The 18685-nt window shown below is 32.3% G+C and overlaps 1 protein-coding gene, 1 long non-coding RNA gene and 1 other non-coding gene across 3 annotated transcripts in view; 2 read left to right on the top strand and 1 right to left on the bottom strand.

Moving 5' to 3' along the window:
* The window catches only part of LOC126842813 (orexin receptor type 2-like), a 103403-nt gene extending 97738 nt beyond the window's left edge, over nt 1–5665 (top strand). Inside the window, exons 7-8 of the mRNA XM_050579987.1 lie at nt 3821–3933; nt 4001–5665. Coding sequence (XP_050435944.1) covers nt 3821–3933; nt 4001–4176 — 289 coding nt within the window. The 3' untranslated portion in view covers nt 4177–5665. The remainder of the gene's footprint in view (nt 1–3820; nt 3934–4000) is intronic.
* LOC126842821 (uncharacterized) lies at nt 383–5563 on the bottom strand. The gene is made up of 3 exons (XR_007686378.1): nt 5402–5563; nt 2847–2913; nt 383–582 (listed from the first exon to the last, which is right to left on the bottom strand). It is a non-coding gene; the product is annotated as an uncharacterized LOC126842821 (long non-coding RNA).
* A 10095-nt stretch (nt 5666–15760) lies between the features above and the next one.
* LOC126847574 (U1 spliceosomal RNA) lies at nt 15761–15923 on the top strand. Its single transcript, XR_007687090.1, has one exon. It is a non-coding gene; the product is annotated as a U1 spliceosomal RNA (small nuclear RNA).
* The last annotated feature ends 2762 nt before the right edge of the window (nt 15924–18685 follow it).

The raw sequence follows: 18685 nt of genomic DNA, 5'->3' as shown, positions 1-18685 counted from the left end.
TTTTTATTTTGTTCACACATTTTTAATCACTTATCCAAATGTGTAAGTTGTAATTTTAGTGCAAGAATTTGTGATGTGCTTTCTTTTCATCAGAAATATACCTGATATATTTTCTGTTCGAACTTATAATGGTATTATTTGTGTGTAAAATAATAACGCAGAGATATTATTTTAGAGACAAATAATTACAGTATAAATCAGGTTATAGCAAGGACGGGATGTAATAGGTACAATTGTAATCCATGCGACCGCTGGTTTGGAAATAGCATAAGTTTGAAAAGTTCGTCCGGACCGCAATGGATGATTTTTCTTAAGTAATTTGGTAATACTTCCAAGTTACTATCGTCTTGATCTTACTGCATAAGTACAAAATATGGTTACTTTATTTAAAAAATTTATTAAAATATAAAATTATTTATCACTTGTCAATACATCGATTGGCCTATAAAAATATAACTGATTATTTTTACAACAAAAAAGTCTTTGAATATATACTCTTTGGCCATCATACTCTCGCTTGTCTCTTGACTTAATCACCGTTAAAAGTAATTTTCGGAATCTGTCACCGTTTTCAAGTCACTACTACAAATCAAAATAAAACCGTTAATTGTTTCTCATGAAGAAAAAGAACCTTAGCATCAAAGGTATGAAAACAACAGACAGGACAAAAGCAAAGCAAACCTTACATAGTTTTTTGTATTTACTGTCATCTATTTATTCGTTGATGAATCACGCTAAATTACACTACTTAACTAACTAATTTACTATTTAATTTTGTTATTATTATAACGTTCTAAAGTATATTTAATATGTCTTATCGATCACTCTTATTCAATCGTACTTTTTGGTTAAATTTTTCAATAGTTACTTTAGAATGTAATACAGAATATATCTAAAATACATTCCAAACACTGTTAGAGTATATTGTAGTCTGTGAAGCTTTTTCTGTTTTACTTTAGTTAGGTGCTCAGAAATGTATGCTGAAGTAAATTGAATACAACATTCGTGAAATGATTATACATTAGATAACTATTTAACATTCGAAAAGGCTTCAAAGATTTTCAATAAAATATATATTAAAAATATTAATTTACAGTTTTTTTTTTTCATATTTTGGATCTCGAATTTTGGTATATAAATAATAGTTACGCTCGTGGATTATTCTCGGTACAAATACTATTGGGAGCTTTTATTTTTGTATTATAAATGAATAATTAATTAATTTTGCAGGGTAAAAAACATTAGGGTCATACATCGACAACACGACACTTATTTTGTGTACTTAGTTGCTCTCCAGAATATCATGTAAGGTAACCTAATCCGTCTTAAGTGCTTTTAACCGTACAAGATTTCTTGTTACAGAGTATAGGTGCGAGTGAAACTAAGCTTGGTAGCATCTAGAGCACTCGAAAGAAGTTTTAAACGCTTGTATAATTTTCGTTTTCTGTACACAAGCCACCCCAACGAACTATAATAAAATACACAATGAAAATCAAATTTAAGAAGTGTGAAGTTTGTTACATTAAGTTTAAGGTAATCCGTTTAGTTGAAAAAAAAAAGGATTCGGCAAAAATATCATTAACCGTCGTATTGAGTACTTAAATTCAATACAGCAGTTTATAAAAAACTATATGGAGACAATTTTTTTGCATTAAACCATTGGTATATTAACGCTATTTCCAACGTACTTTTAAAAAAGTTATAGGAAATACTACTAATAAAATCTATTGAGCTACCTGTCATACAGCCCAGTGCTTTTACAATTTACACTTCAAGAATTTTCAATCTTCAAATGCTGTTTTTCAATAAATTAGAGAAAAGCTTCCCATCGGTATGTACACTTTTTATTGTACTCTTCAACACTATGATCTAGTTGAGTTAAATATTAATATTAAAATATTGCGGTAAAGTATGTGTATACGTTTGTGATGTGTTTTGGTGTGCTGTCGACCCGTTGGGCTGGAAAACAAAGATCAACCTAAACTCAGCCTTCATCCGAACTGCTATAATAGCGGGTTCAACGTCCATTTAACTATACATAATTATATTAAAACAAAATAAGACAAATCTTTCGACAAACGTTCCCGTTTAGTCATTTACCGCGTTGTTTTATCTTTGCCGGGAAATACGGCCATACAATAACATTGGAGCCAATCTGCCATTAACGCAGTGTATACAGCTGTGCTCATTAACGTTAGGCCGATAGCCGAAAAGCCAGAATGATTTTCTCCAGCTATTGTGTGGGGCTTAAGTCCCTGTCTTATGGTGTCGAGCTTTATAAGCGTGGAACTCCGCGAGCCGGTCGTAACGCAAGGTTAACGCGGTTGATTGGAATTTATTCGGCTAAAAGGGTTTGTGGCAACAGGTCGTCTTTATATATTATTGTTTCATTAGACCTATACAGTGTGTCCCACAATTCAGACCGCCGCGGCGCAATGTCAAATGCCAATAAATTAAGACAATTGCATTAAGAAAAAATACATTTTTCAATGGTTTTGTTCACGTATAGCCTGCTGATACATAAAAAAGCGCAGTTCAAATCGTACACCCATTAGTATGGAACACAAACCATGGAAAACGTATAAAGAGCTATACACTGATTTTGGTACACACCGTATGTTTTATGTTTATAACACGGAACAATCATAGTAAGTAAGTATATCAAGATAAACGACCAAAGCCCATAGGCAGACTTGCGATTAGACCGTATAAAGCTTGATTTTTTCCGGGGGGGGGGGGGAGAATTTATATTATCTCTTAATACGGAAAAAGTTGTGATTAATGCGAAAAGGAAAATACATTTGACCGACGTCAGTATTCTATATTATACAAATAATTTTGTTTACCTGTGTTGACAAACCCATTGACTAAGAGAACACTTGTTTGTTGACATGTTAATTGATGTGCATAAATCTAAAACAACGAAACCCACTCAATCAAAAACTTACTAATTTAATAATTAACTACAATATGTCATAGTTTTGGAATATCAAATAATTTAAAAGCTAATATCACCTAACCTCAACAAATTAACATCTTTAGTGAATCATTGTAATCGCTAGAATTCTGTATTATATTGCTTACTAGACAGTGTCTTTACTGACAGTAAACAGTGTTACCTGCAGATCTGAAACGACCTTCAGTTTTTTTACAACAGACTTTCTGTACAGGGATTTTGATAAATGTAATCAAAATTAATAGCTGTTGACTGTGAAAACAATATATATTTATTTTTATCATGTGCAATATTTTTTATTTTGGTTTTCGGTAGCTCTTTAATTGCTATTAACATACACCCTATAGAATAGTTAGCTACAGGAAAAATAACTAGCAAAAATGGTAATGTTTGAAAATATTTTTAACTTGTCTATGCCCACGCTAAAATGCGTTAAAGCTTACCAAATATACGATTACTAGACCTCAGATACGTTTGACAGCTGTTATATATTTATTTGCATTTGGCTTAAAGTCTCGTCAAGGTCTTATTCGTATTCTCTCACGTAAACGAGGACAGTCACACTGAGGGAAATCCAGAATCCTTTACACTTCCTCAACTTATTTCTTATACTTATTAGTTGTACATTTATTATCAATAAACACTTTGTTAATAATATATTGTCCTCGGTCATAGCCAAATGGCCTAAAGGTGTGTAGAAAATCAAAATATAAAAAAATAAAAAATCTATACTACTTATATAATTTAATTATCGATGAGTGTATCAAAGATACGTTGATGTTCGTTTGGCCAATATTTCTGGATGTATGCAAGTCGCATGGTATTGTTTCATACGCCATTAATGATTTTTTTTTTCATTTTTAGATACACTATTGGAATTCGGCAGACAGAATTGATGGCGTTGGTGACGAACTTTACACACTGGCTGATATACGCCAACAGTGCGGTCAACCCGTTGATTTACAATTTCATGAGTGGTGAGTGTAAATTGTTTTTTGTGTCAATACTATCTGGTTCATTATGCTATGTGTCACACTTGTCTAGGAAAATACCGAAACGAATTCAAGAGACTGTTCTTGTGCTTTGGAATGGACAGACAGAACCGGCTGCGCAGGGGAAATCACACTTCTAGGAGTGGCACTTACATTTGCCGGTTTACGATGACCACCATGAAAACGGAAAACGTCAGCTTCGGGCTTTCGCCGGAGGACGTGCAGTAAAAGTCGTGGACAGATGCAGAATGTGGTCACAAAAGATTGTTTGGAGTTGACAGCGATTGAAAATCACATGGGCAAAATAGAAGTCAACTCAAACACCCTCTCTATCACGCCCAACCCATCTATAAAAAAAAAAATGTCAAATTTTCACTCTCAACCCAAGTCTAAACCGAATCAATCATTTTGTGTAAATTCTTAGAATAGACCCATTAAAATAGTATTTTCGGAGTGTCCGATACAATAATGATATATTAGTGCATACATTGACACATCTCATTCCGAACAAAATAAATATAATTTTCTGGCCTTTTTTCGCTTATCTCGCGAGAAATTATCTTTTCTTATTATGTCTGTGATCTTTTTTTGAATAGCATACATTATTGAGCAATGATCACATTATACAATTATCTTCTTGTTAAAAAAAAAAAATCAAAACACATAATATACTTTTTTATTAAACATTAGACAAGACATTAGACTATTATATTTATTACCTATTTAATATGAATCATATTCTATTTTAAATTCATAAACATGTCAAAGCTCTTTTGCAGACAAACAATAACAAATTAAACTCGTATTATGTTTTTTTTTTTTTAAATTCTACTACAAAACCAAAACTCGCGTCTTATTTACACACCTCAGACTGTATGTGTAAAAACGTCATTTACATTAAGACTCGTAAAGACATATGGTGTCTGCAAATCGAATATTGGCTCTAATTGTATACAGAGTGATCGTTTAAGGTTGTATACTACTTTTCAAAAATAACTGAAATATGATAATTTTGCTTTTTAAGCGGATCAATTTACAACACTAATTATAGTTCAAGTTCCAATTTAAATGTATTTTTCCCTGCTACATAATAGTTCGACTACGAGGAATAGTCAGTATGGGAAAACCGATGATTTATAATTGTTTTGTAGTGATAATTTAGGCGTTTTCTCAAATTTCACCATCTAGATTAATTTTTCTCGATAGATTTTTTTCGCTCCAGCCCGTTTTAGCCACATTTTGAGAAACTCTTAAAGCGGTTTTGAAATTAAATTAAAAAATATATAATATATAATGTACAGTTATTTCTCGATTTATCTAATAGGATACTTACATTTAAAATAACTTTTTAAGTAATAGAATCATCTAATCTATTATAGATGTATTGTTGAAGTTGTAAATCTTAATTATTCGTATCCCGGAGTAATCCTAGTAATCATTATAAGTGACTTACTTGTATATAATCTGTGTTTGTTTCCTCGGCACGTTTGTCGGTTTTTCTTTGTCGCAACCTTCCTCAGTGTGCGACATAGGTTTTTTCCACCATAATATGTACTTTTTCTTAAAAAAAAAACCCCCCCGTTAAGTGGGAAAAAACTAATACTTACATACTATACTATACTACTGTGTCGATTGTGTGTAAAAAGTGTTATATAAAATACAAACATTGTGTTATATTAAATTACGTTTGTTTGTTTATATCATAGTCATAATTATATTACCAAAAAAATATAAAATAAATGTAAATAATATATATATATATATATATATATATTATATATATATATGTTGTATTTGAAATTATTACACAGACATTTAACATAATATATTATTCAAATATTAGTTTTTAGTTTCGAATAAGTAGCAATTGTTGACATCACGCTGTCTCTAGAATGTAATATTTTTGTTCTAGTCAGTATATTTTAAGTGACTCTAAACGTAAAATAATTATAATATATTCTTAATGATGTTGTTTACCTAAAGAATATTATGTATATTATAGTAATACCAGTTTAGTTTTTTTGTTGTAAATTAAAAAAATCTTCAATTTTTATTGAACTCACAATCATGATATCGGTTTTGTTGCTTTTATTTTATCAAAGTCTATACTTTTAAACGAACTAGTTTAAAATAAATTATCATTGATATTAACACTTAACAGTATGATTTTTGGAACTAGAACTAATACAGGTCTATTTTATTTCTATACCAGAATATTACCCCACAACTGTTCTAGTGCCACTCGTTAATAAATTAATTTTGAGACCAGTTTTGAATTTAACAAAAAAAAAATAGAATGAAATACGTGTAAGAAAATTAAACAAACATACAAAACATGTTGAAAATATTACAAAACAATATTTTGTACAACTTGGGAGGCGATTAAGACAAAATTAATACAGCCATAAGAAAATAAACATTAAAAAAAAAACTAATACCTACTCAGTTTCGCATAAAAACTAAATAACTAAACACGCTTTAATTAATTCTGATGCCAGATTTCGATTCATACAAAAATGGGCGAATTTTTATTCTTATTTGTCCAAAAAGAAATAAGGTTACTTTTGTTGTACAGTGTGTAATCAGAAGTAGAGACTAGTAAAACATACTGTAGGAATATTTTTATGTATTTTTTTTTTTTTTATTGTACATAATCCAATTTACTTTTTTTTTTTAAATCCGTTTTTTGACAAAACAAGTCTTTATTTTGCAACATAATATTACAATAATAAAACTGTTAAGATTTTACTGAAAATATTGATTAAAAAAAACACAAGTTATTTAATTTTGGTAATATTGAAGTTGAAATCCATATTATTATAACAAATTAAAATGTATTTTTCGTTTAAATATATGTAATATATTGATAATTGAATTGATTTATGTATTAATACTAAATGTACCTCGTAGAGACTACTTCACTGATTTAATCATAAATATGTAGAGAATTATCCACCGTGCCCGGTATGTAGGGAAAGCCCAGACTATCGTAGGCATTCAGTTTAACATCTTTCCAATTTGCCGATATACATTTTTTAGCATAATCAAGCATTACAATTTCTGGATTTTTCGCTTTTGATTCGGCCTTAAATTGTTCATACGTCTTCTCCGGCGAATCAATAAGTACACACGATTTGATTCTTCGTAGTTTGGTTTTAAATTCTTTGTAGAACACAAACATTTTGTTCAGGTCACCCGTGTTCATATCAGAAGTAGGGTTTCCATATGCATCGACGAATAGCCGGTATGAGTTGTATTGGTATGTTTCTTCGGTGAAATCCGTAATGCTATGTATATTGGCGATGAATTCCTCAGCGTGCTTGCGTTCCTTGTACGGACAAATCTCCTTGAAATGATCTAACGCCCCGTGCATGCGGTCCAACATAGGCACGGCATCGTGGGTTGTGTCCAAAACGAATTTGTAGCAAAGCCCGAGTTTCGAAGCAATTGTGATAGTATTACCTTTTGAATGATGGCTTCTCAATTCTCGACAATAACTCAGACAGTGCTGTATCAAATCCACATACTTTAACAACGCATACGTATACCTACAGCCGAGTATACTGACGGCCATGAAGTACTTTGCTATGGCATTTTCTGCTGTCACCGGCTCGTAGAACAGCGCTAACGGAGGAAAATAGAATGGGACCTCGTCTGCTGTTGCAGGATATCTACCATGCACGTGCGATATTTGACTCCATCCACGTTTGTACTCAAATAAAATTGAAGTCATCTTACTTACAAACTCTTGTTCTACGTCATTGCACGAAACAAACGACTGGAGGATACTCGACAGCAACAAAATTAGCAGCAAACTGAACTTGAAATACATCGTTTCAGAAAAATGTTTTTTTTTCGACTTTCCGAAATCAATATAAAAATGTCGATAAACGAGCTGTACTGCGCTAATCGTTTTATAGGGTACTTTTGATCAAGCACAATATGTTACCGCAATTTCTGTCTATAATAAATAGTCTGTAAAAATAAATAATTCATGACCTCGGTGACATTTTATTTTAGTACCGTCTAGTGTCTACCTAAAAATATACCTTCTGTACGACTAAATACTTGATTGCTTAGGTGCTATTCCATTGTTAAAAATAGGGTTTCTTGGGTTAAATCCTACAAATTTAGTATTCGAAAAATAGATATTAAGAATTCTGCTTGATTTTGCGTATTTTCTACTTTGGGTCAAATTATGATTGAAATGTTTGTTAATCATTTGTAATTACCATACGAATAAATAAAATCGTTTATATTATGTAAAAGTAATTACTTTATTCACTACAAATTAGCTTTAACTACAAAATTAGTATTTATTAGTGTAATTAGTCATTAGTATTTTTGATGTAAAAAAACGTAGCTAACCCCTGTGCAGATATCAAAGCTGCGTTTCATAAAAATCTACCGTCAACACCATATTGGTGTCTCCCGAGTTTGGGTCGAAGCGAAAACCTAGACGGTTGTAAGCGTTCACGGTGACATCGTTCCAATTTTCTAATATTAGTTTTTCCGCATGTTTTAGTATTTCATGTAATTGCTTTTCTGGATTGTTCTTTTTGAAATCAGCCTCGAACTCGTTATACTTATGGTTGAAATTAACAAATAGCTTGCACGACAAGTTAGTACGCAATTTGTATTTTAGCTCACTATAGATCCGGGAAAATTTACTTAAGTCATTATTGACGCGAGCAAAATCAACGTTTCCGTCTTCGTCTAAGAATTGTCGGGGCGTGTCGAGTAGGTATTTCCTTAGGGTAAAATCCATAATGTAAGCAATACAATCCAAGAATTCCGAAGTGTACCCCAAGTCGTCGTCCGGGTACATGGCCTTTAAGTAATTCAACGCACCAGACATCCGGTAAAAGACTGGCAGCGATTCAAACGTTTTGTGCAATACGAATTTGTAGAATTTGTTCATTACTAACCAGCGTCTCGTCCGCTTTTTGCGACAAAATCTCAAGCAATGCTTTATAAGAACTACAAAATCGTACAATGCGCCTGTATACTTACAACCGAGCAAAATGACGGCCATGAAGTATTTTGCTTCGACATTATCTACGGTCACCGCCGAGTCATTGAACAGGTCTTTTGGAGAAAAATTGAAGGCATTAGCTTGTCCTGGCTGATGTATACCTTGTACGTTGGAGATTTGTATCCAATCTTGTTTATGTTGACTTAACATACAGTGGAGCTGACGTGCAAGCTGTACTTTGTCATCGCACGAGACAAACGACTGATTGATACTCAACAGCAACATAATTAGCAAACTGAACGTGAAATACATTTCGATTTAGAATTTTATATAAAATATATATAATAAGATATAAAATGTTCAAAATTTAGGAATGTATTTGGAAAACATTGAGCGCACTTACACTAATATCTAAAAGTTTTATGTAATATTTTAAACGATATGAAGAGCTTCACTGGTGCCCTAAATCGTCAAAAAAAATATACACTTAATTACTCAGCTGTTATATTGTGACTGAACATGATTTGTTTGACGACAAACAATAGTAAAATCGTGAAAAGTGAATTGTTTTTTTTTTTGCATCACATATTTATAAGAATTATTAAAAATTGTTATTCCATTCATTTTTCACAAGATACCGGAGGTGATTATTTAGTAACATTGTAAACAAGTAACAGTAATACTGCTGTTATTGACAATGCCGAATTTTGTTCATACATTAATGTATATTATAATAAATCTAATTAATCAGCTCTACAATGAAACATCAAGAGTATTACTCCGCACGCCGACAACCTTTCTTTTCTTCTATCCGAACATAAATGTTCCTTTGCTCTTTTACCTGAAACGTGGTTAATGACTTATGTTCCTTATGCTATGACAGCCCCTTGGCACATACAAATTACCCCTATTATTATGAATGATAATATTTAAAGCTCTCTTCGTTATCACTTTATTGACCTCGGTAGGTATCATAGTCTTGTCCAATCTCTCTTTGGCCCTTATGTGTTCCTCCATCCGCCAACGATGTTCTTCTCTTATCAACTCGATTTTTTGTTTAATTTCTAACAGTTCCGTACTATGTGGTGACATCAATAGTCTTCATCTTGCATCGGATTCCTCTAAAAGCAATTACCGTGGAAATAGCAGATACATTTAATTCCATCACGCATCCCTTATCTATGCCTTTTACAGCTAAGGAACTTTATCTAGTAATCTTATCTCCCTCAGTTAGGCCTGGATAATCCTTCTTTAAATTTTAAGTCCTTTCCAAGTCATTCCTGTCCCTAAACTTAATTCCTCTACCCTAGCTTTCTGCTCTATCACCCTCTCTTCTTCTCTCTTCAAAATCATAGAATATCTAATTTAAACCTCTTTGGTTGGTTCCTGGGAAAAAACTAATCTGTTACTTAACAACGCTTTTGATTTAGAAGAGACTTAGGAACTATGGATTGTCTGTCCTCTTTACGATTCTTTTTGTAAAAAAAATGTTTTCCTGCGGTATTCATTATTATCAAAGGCACTTTTGATTTGGTTCACAATTAATCTCTTTTGATGTTTGTCCTTTCCCATGTAACTTTATTTCCTCTCTCCTTTTTAATCACTATATCCCCCTTTTTTTCTTTTGGCTTATTTGTTTCTCGCTTCTCCTATTATGGTCTCCCTCAAGGGAGCTGTCTTAATTCTATTCTCTTTAATGTTTATATGTGCTCCATTAACCTTTTTTATTTTTATACGCTAATGGCATTGTCTCTTTTTCCTCTTACAGCTCACTTCCTTGTGCTGTTACTGCTTATAATAAGTCTGGGACAGCCCTCTCTAGTAACCTCCGTTCAGTCACCATAAATTTCTTTTTTAATCTTGCCTCCCCTACGTATACTTTTTTAAATATTTTCAAACTAGCTCAACAATATTGGCGTTAAGTTCCTAAATTGTTACCCATCCTTGCATCTTTATGTTCTTTATTTTCTTATAACTCTCCATATATTCATAAGTCCTTTGGGCGCTTGCCTATTTATGACTGTCCTTTAAGTCCTTAATACTTTGGGTCCTTAATTGTTTTAATTGCTTTAATTGGCGGAGGAGGTTGCCTGAGAATCCGAGGTGGGCATTGTGATTGTAGTTTAGACGACTATTTAGAGACTGATTTTTGAACGTTGAGTTGTGGATCAGACGGCTGTCTAATGGTAGGTCATCGAGTACTCCTCTAACTCTTCCTCATCCTTTCACTCGTCGGTTGGGGCAGCCTATTCGTCGGGGGTATTAATATGGTCCGGTTTGAGTTAGGGACCGTGTGTTAGGATACAGTCATCGGTTTAGAACTGGTTTTGTGGGTCAGGGAAGTGAAACGGCAAGACTCCCCGCCATTTCCCGAGCTGATGTAATACTCTGGTACAGGTGGTTCCAGTGGGTCTATTCTTCCGGTCCGGAAACATTGGAGAAAGAAGCCTGGGTGATTTGTGGATCGCCACATGATACCGAAAATTTGAGAGAGAGAGAAGGGGAGGTCGGTCGTCGTATCACCAGGTGGTTGATGTGGGTCGTTTGGGACTGCCGGCATACCATGTAAATTTGGCAAGGAATAGACTTGCTGGTATGGGCCGACGACCAATATTTTTGCATCTCGGTAAATAAATTTTCGTCCGACTCGTGTAAACATTTTTCGGGTTACAATTACTAACACCGTTTCGCGGCAATGTTTGTTTGTTACTATTCAGTTATCGACGATTATTGCGATGATGTATGTTGGTTTTTAGGTCAATGGTGTGTTTTTATTCCGAACGGCGACAATAGAGCGGCACGCAAGAGTAAGTGGCGGCGCGCGTTATTCCGGTGACAGCCGTTGCGAAAGCCTGTGCAGAAGAGCGGTGAAGGGGATTAGCGGATCGCAAGTCACATTTACAAAAAAAACCAAAGGGAAATAATGAAAATTAATTAATTAATTAACATATATATATATATATATATAGTAATACCAGTTTTGTTTTTTGTTGGGTAATAAAAAATCTTTTACCGAGCTTTTTACTTTTAAAAGTAATGTTGTTAATATTATCAACATTTTTTATAGGTTAACAAAATAATAGTTTTTAAAATGCAATAGTTATAAACTAAAATATAATTTTATTTTTTAAGAAAATATGCAACAACAATATCAATATATTTAACTAAATACATGTATGTACTTAATGTACGATGTAATCAAACTCTAACAGTAAAATACTTCACACGTTTTCATATAAGGTATTTACAAAAGTGTTTCCCGAGTACGGATTGTGGCGAAAACCCAGACGGTTGTAAGCGTTCATGAAGACATCTTTCCAATTTTCTATTATTAATTTTTCCGTATATACTAGTATTTCGTGTAATTGCTTTTCTGGATTTTTCGTTTTGAAATCGGCCTCGAACTCTTCATATGTCTGACTGACATCAACAAAATATAGCCTGCACGATAAGTTAGCACGTAGTTTGCTTTCTAGCCCATCGTAGAACCCAGATAAATTGCTTAAGTCAGTATTAACTTCATTAAAAACCAGGTTTTCGTCTCTTTCTAAATATGTTTCAGGCGTGTTGAGTAGGTATTTATTTAGCGTAAAATCCCTAATGGAAGTAATACAATTCAGGAATTCCGTAGTATAACCCTGGTCACCGTCCGGGTACATAGCCTTTAAATAATTTAACGCGCCATACAGCCGGTTAATTACTTGCAACGATTCAAACGTTATGTCCATCACGAATTGTAGTGAAGCGCATAGGTCATACTCGTGTCAGTTGTGACTCTAAAGCGGACCGCCAGCTCTTTGAGACAAAAGCTCAAGCAGTGCTTTATAAGAACTACAAAATTATACATTGCGTTTGTATACTTACAACCGAGCAAAATGACGGCCATGAAGTATTTTGCTTCGACATTATCTACGGTCACCACCGGGTCATTGAACAGGTCTTGTGGAGAAAAATTGAAGGCATTAGCTTGTCCTGGCTGATGTATACCTTGTACGTTGGAGATTTGTATCCAACCTTCTTTATGTTGACTTAACATACAGTGGAGCTGACGTGCAAACTGTACTTTGCCATCGCACGAGACAAACGACGGATTGATGACACTCAACAGCAACATAATTAGCAAACTGAACGTGTAATTCATCGTGATTTAGAAATTAAACTTTTCAAAATTTAAGAATGTATTTGAAAATCGTTGAGCGTACTTACACTAATATCTAAAAATTTTATGTAATATTTTAAACAATATGAAGAGCTTCACTGGTGCCTTAAATCGTCAAAAAAAAAATATACACTTAATTACTCAGCTGTTATATTATGACTGAACATGATTTTTTTGACGACGAACAATAGTAAAAGCTTGAAAAGTGAATTGTTTTTTGTATTTTTTTCACAAGAACGTGAAGACAATTATTTAGTGACGTCGTTTTAATAATAATATTCAACCGTTTATTTAGTACTGAAACACATTTTTGAAAACACCTTATTTTGTTCTACCGAAGGCTCGGTCTATCCCATTTATATGATATAAATTCTGTTTTTAATTTCGTTTTTTTCTTAGAACCATGACTCTAATGCTCATTTGTCTCGTCTCATGCGTATGTCTATTTAACTAATTGTATTTGGACTTAGTCCTGTTTATATTAAAATTAAATAAATTATAATATATGATTAATGCTTGTAAAATATAACGTTGTCATCATTTAATGTAAGTGGGTAATTATTATATTTACCAAAACCTTATGGCGGAAAGTGGCTGTTTCATCTTCTCTATTAGTGGCATGTACAGTTAGCAATCCAGTTTCTTATATATATATCTGTGGTATGATCAAATTGATAATTGATAAAAATCAATTGACCGCGGTTACCATACTTTAACCACCTATACTACAGGATACAAAAGTTGAGATCAGCTCAACTCTAGCAATAACCCGGTGTGTCATGGTTACTTAATGATACCGTGATTACAACAGCCAATCAGAAGGCGATATAAGGCACACGACACGACAGACGACGCAGCTGTGATGCCGCCTTTAAAGGAACAGGTCGATTCTATGTACCACGATTCTGGGCAAGCTTTTAACTGTTGGGGCGGGATCTGGGACCGTGATAATATAAAACAAATTAAAAATTAAATATTTTGTAGTTCTTATGATAGTTGTTATTTGTTAGGCATTAAATAAAAAATCAAAACGATGAAGGGGAAAGGAAGGCCCTTGAGCTTTCTCTGAATGAATTTTACTGTATTTCATAAACAGATAAACTTGTTATAATTGTAAAATATATAATGATGATCAGAGGCGTAAATCATCGGCTGGCTACAGTACCGATAAAAAGTTATTAATGATATTGCCACGGATTAGATAAAAGCGTTTTTATTAATTAAACTGCGATTGTGGTATCAATTCAAAAAGATTTATGATTTCACGCTTGATAATAATATGATGATGATCCGAGGTACAAAAGTCAAAATCATTTAACACTGTGGAGTTTTAGATCTCTACTTTTTTTAAATTATTATGTAAATTACATCGAGAAAACGTCAGTGTAACGCCGTGGATCTGTCGATTAAAAAACGTAGCACAGTAGTCCACTTGTAATGTTGTATTTATTGTAATTGTCCACTTGTAGTTTATTTATTTGTATGCTACACTATTGCCTTCGAGGCGTTAAATATATATATTATTATATATTATATATTTTTTTTTTTACAAAACATATTGTTCAAAGAAATTAACAGATAAAAAATATATATATTCCTTATTTTTTCATAATATTCTATGTAATTATATTATTTTATAATGGTTCGTTATATTATATTCAATTTTATAAAGGAAATGGTCAGAGTGTATGAAACAAACCTAGTTATTTTCTCTGCTTACATTGTAAATTGACGGCCGCCACTGTCGCACTGTTCTAAGTACCAGGGTTCTATGTTAACTGTTAAGTTTGCTATGCATTGCTTAGCAGCTGTAGCGGATGATGATTTTATGCGACGCATACCGTCAGAACAGCTTATCCTATTAAAAACAATTTTTTTTTAGAATAGGTACTATAATATAAAAAAGCCAAACTTGCCCTAACACACCGCGCTAGAATGTTATTTTGTTAAGAAAAAGTACTAGGGTCAATTATCAATTCATTTGTGAAATACCTAATCCAGTGACACGGTCGGGGCGTGTAAGATTCATCATGTAGGTACATTTAACACCAAACTAATAAACAGGAAAATATAATTTAATATCGTTTGTGGATTATATAATAAGAACATCGTATAAATATCATTTATTATTCATTATATCGTATTATTATTCAACATTATTTATTAAATGATACGAGGAGTGTGAAATGTCATTTTCCTGTTGATACCAACAAACGTCGCTCGCTAGATGGCTCCACGCATACTAGATATGAAGCGTATGCGCGCTTTGGGCGATTTTCTTTTGATAAATTCAAATTTTACCTTGCAACAAAGTTATATCTAATAATACTGTAGTTAATTTTTAAGAAAGCCACTGACAAGAACTTACCTAACTAACCTAATGGCATTTTTCTTGTATTCACGGGACGGCGGCGTTGCGTTTGAGACTCGGTAGATCGCGTTTACATTTGGGACGCGTCGGAAACGCACACATTCTCGGTCAATAGATTAACTCGTTTGCTGTTCAGTCCCGTACGCTTAGCTCGTTGGCGTCGCCAAGCGTGTTGAGCCGTCTAGGCAATTCAACGGGTCCCGTATACCATTTGGCATTTAATACGCGTCGGATACAGATTGAAAGCCACTGCATTTGCGAACGGGACCGTTGCGGCTTATAAGCCCGTGCGATCGTCCCATCCAGCATACTTACCTGGCGTGGAGGTCAACTGTGATCAATCAGGCGGTTCCTCCAGGGTGAGGCCCGGTCATTGCACACGGATCGGATTGACCCCTGCGAGTATCCCTAACGTGGATACCTCGGACGCATAATTTTTGGTAGCTGGGACTGCGTTCGCGCCGTCCCTTACATTTCACAAATATATTAAATTGTTATACTCAAGTTAATAGTTTATATTCGTTCTTGAAGTTAAATAGACTGCGTGACACTATCCTCTTCAGACTCTCTCCCCATTACAGTACACGGCATGTAAATAAATTATGTCAATCTATTGGGTATGTACTAGAGCTCAGACCTCGAATCGAATTTTTCTAATATTCGAATTATTCAAATAATCGAATAATACTATTCGTATGAAAATAATTCGAATATTCGAACAGTAATCAAATAATTCAAATTTTTTAATTTTTTGTCAAATTTATGTTTTTTTTGTAATTATATATCTATATGAATTACTAAAATCGTATTTGTTATAATAAGTAATAATATTTATTTTGTCAAAAGAATAATTTGTTATAATTATATTTATTTTGTTAAAAAATTATTAAAAATAGATCAAGGACACCTTAGTTGTCTCTTAACTATTATTTTGTTTAATCTAATTAATCCTGCAAAGAAAATGATAAAATATTCGAATATTCGAAAAATTAGATCGACTATTCGAATAAAAAATTTGAATATTCGTGCGAATAAAGTATTCGAATATTCGAATTTTTTTTATTCGAATAGTCCCACCACTAGTATGTACTATGTAATAGTATGTACCATTCGGTATATATTGTATTTATTTTTACTCAATGGTTATACTAATATGTGTGATGTGTTAAAGTAATTTAACTTTATTCGTACACTCACACTGTACTCTGTAGACTACAATTTAATTCGTCTAGAAGTCTCAAGTCTGTTTACATTAGACAAAAAATATCGAAAAAATAAAATTTGGAAATTCATTATTTAATGACTCCCGACTCCGGTCCATTTTTTTAAACTATACAATTCGATACAGGTATATAATATGTAATACATATATTATATGATATGTTTAATTATTAAAACACAATATATTGTGTACATAGGCATCTATAGACATACACATTAATTGGCGAATATTCAGTACTCGCCACTAGGTAGTAGCATATAGTATAAAATCACATAGTGTGATTACGATGATTAATTATAATAAAAAAAAACCTAGACGGACGCTATCTGCAGCGGACGCAATGTTGAATAAGATCTGAGATCTGTTGATGAGACACACGTCATTTACCATTTTAGTAAGGGAATATTGCCATAGAGCGCGCTACATATTTATAGAAATGTGTTCCCCTTACATATATTATAGAGTGTATCATTACATGATCAGACGAAAATCGGAATTGTACAATGTTGATTGTTGAATGTACATAATAATATATATAGCCTAAAATAAGTAAATACTTTATTAAATTGATTTATTTAATATTCTATACTGCATCAGTAATAACATTTATAACACTACTTGCATCCTATAAGGGTTATAAGGGTTGGTGTAGCCACCAGGGCGTATAGGTATTATTATAACTGATTATACCACATACAAGTTTGGAAGTAATAAGATTTTTTTAAAAAAAGTTAGAGCATGGTGTAGTTTTAAAATGGAAAATGTATTCATATATTTATAGTTTTTTCTCGATTTTTAAGGGAAAGGTCTGAAGTTTTCAACTTATTAAAGTCAAATAAAAACCTATGTAGTTTATTTATCTATAATAATCAAAAAAGTGTATAGTGAATAAAAACAACAAAATACTTTTAATAACAAGTTTTGAATAAATACTTCTTAACTTATTAGCATTCTATAGACCTATAAGGAAAGGTGTAAATAAGGAGTAAAGTGTGAGCAAGTGGTGCTTGAGAAGTTATGATTAAAAAATAGTAAATATACACTATGTAGGTTTTATAACTGACAATTATGCATTTGTTGTTTGTTTATTATAATTAATTTTACAAGTTAATTTAAAATAATAAATAGAACAAATGTTTGATAAAGACAAGTATCATTAAAAATAGCCATCAAGCCCAAACTTCCATTAATTCACTTACAATATTTTAATTAGGTAACTGTAAATAACATTTAAATATTATATGACTTACTGAAATATAAAAATTATATATCTGATTTGTATTATCACACCATTGTCAACATTGTTATTATCAACATTTTAAACATTAATCTAATAAGTGGCATAGGATATTAAAGTAAGATTGCTTAAAACTGTTTAGGTAAGTACATAATGTTGATAACATAATATTTAAGTAGGTACACGAACATGTATAATTCAATATTATTTTTGTTTACTTATAAATAATTCTAACGAGAAGAGACACCAATACAATTTTTTCGTTAAGCGTAAACGGTTAACGGTTAATTGTTGTTTTCGTCGAATAGTTTCATTTGAATTTGAAATAACAAAAAAACAAACACCACAGTGAAAATCTAAAATGTTAAAAATACATTATATCAGCATAAACGTATTATTACGATATAATGTTACTGAAAAAATAAGTTTACTTACAGACAGTAATTGTCGAAATGACAATTCGAAAATATCATACGGCATGAGTTTAAAGTCTGTATGTAACATGTATAGTGTAGCGTATTGTATCTAAAAAAAAAAAACAACAATATTAAAATTATTCAAAGTCATACTTACTACAGTTAAAATATAAATGAAGCATGAATATCTTTACTGCTTTTATGTCTGATCTGTCGTTTGGCTTGACATTAACTAGAATTCCTTGAATTTTTATAACCTGTAACCATTTATAATACGTTGACAATAATGATATTAAAATTACGGAAAGTGTAAAAGTCATACACAGTGAGCTATCAAAAGTATTTACAACTATATAG

Source organism: Adelges cooleyi, unplaced genomic scaffold (assembly GCF_023614345.1).
Source record: "Adelges cooleyi isolate 19-005CV unplaced genomic scaffold, UGA_ACOO_1.1 ACOO_flye_CR_arks_rails_tigmint_CR_PRNA_108, whole genome shotgun sequence".
NCBI lineage: Eukaryota > Metazoa > Arthropoda > Insecta > Hemiptera > Adelgidae > Adelges > Adelges cooleyi.
The sequence above is the reverse complement of the archived record's forward strand: the minus strand, read 5'-3'. Positions and strand labels throughout refer to the sequence as shown.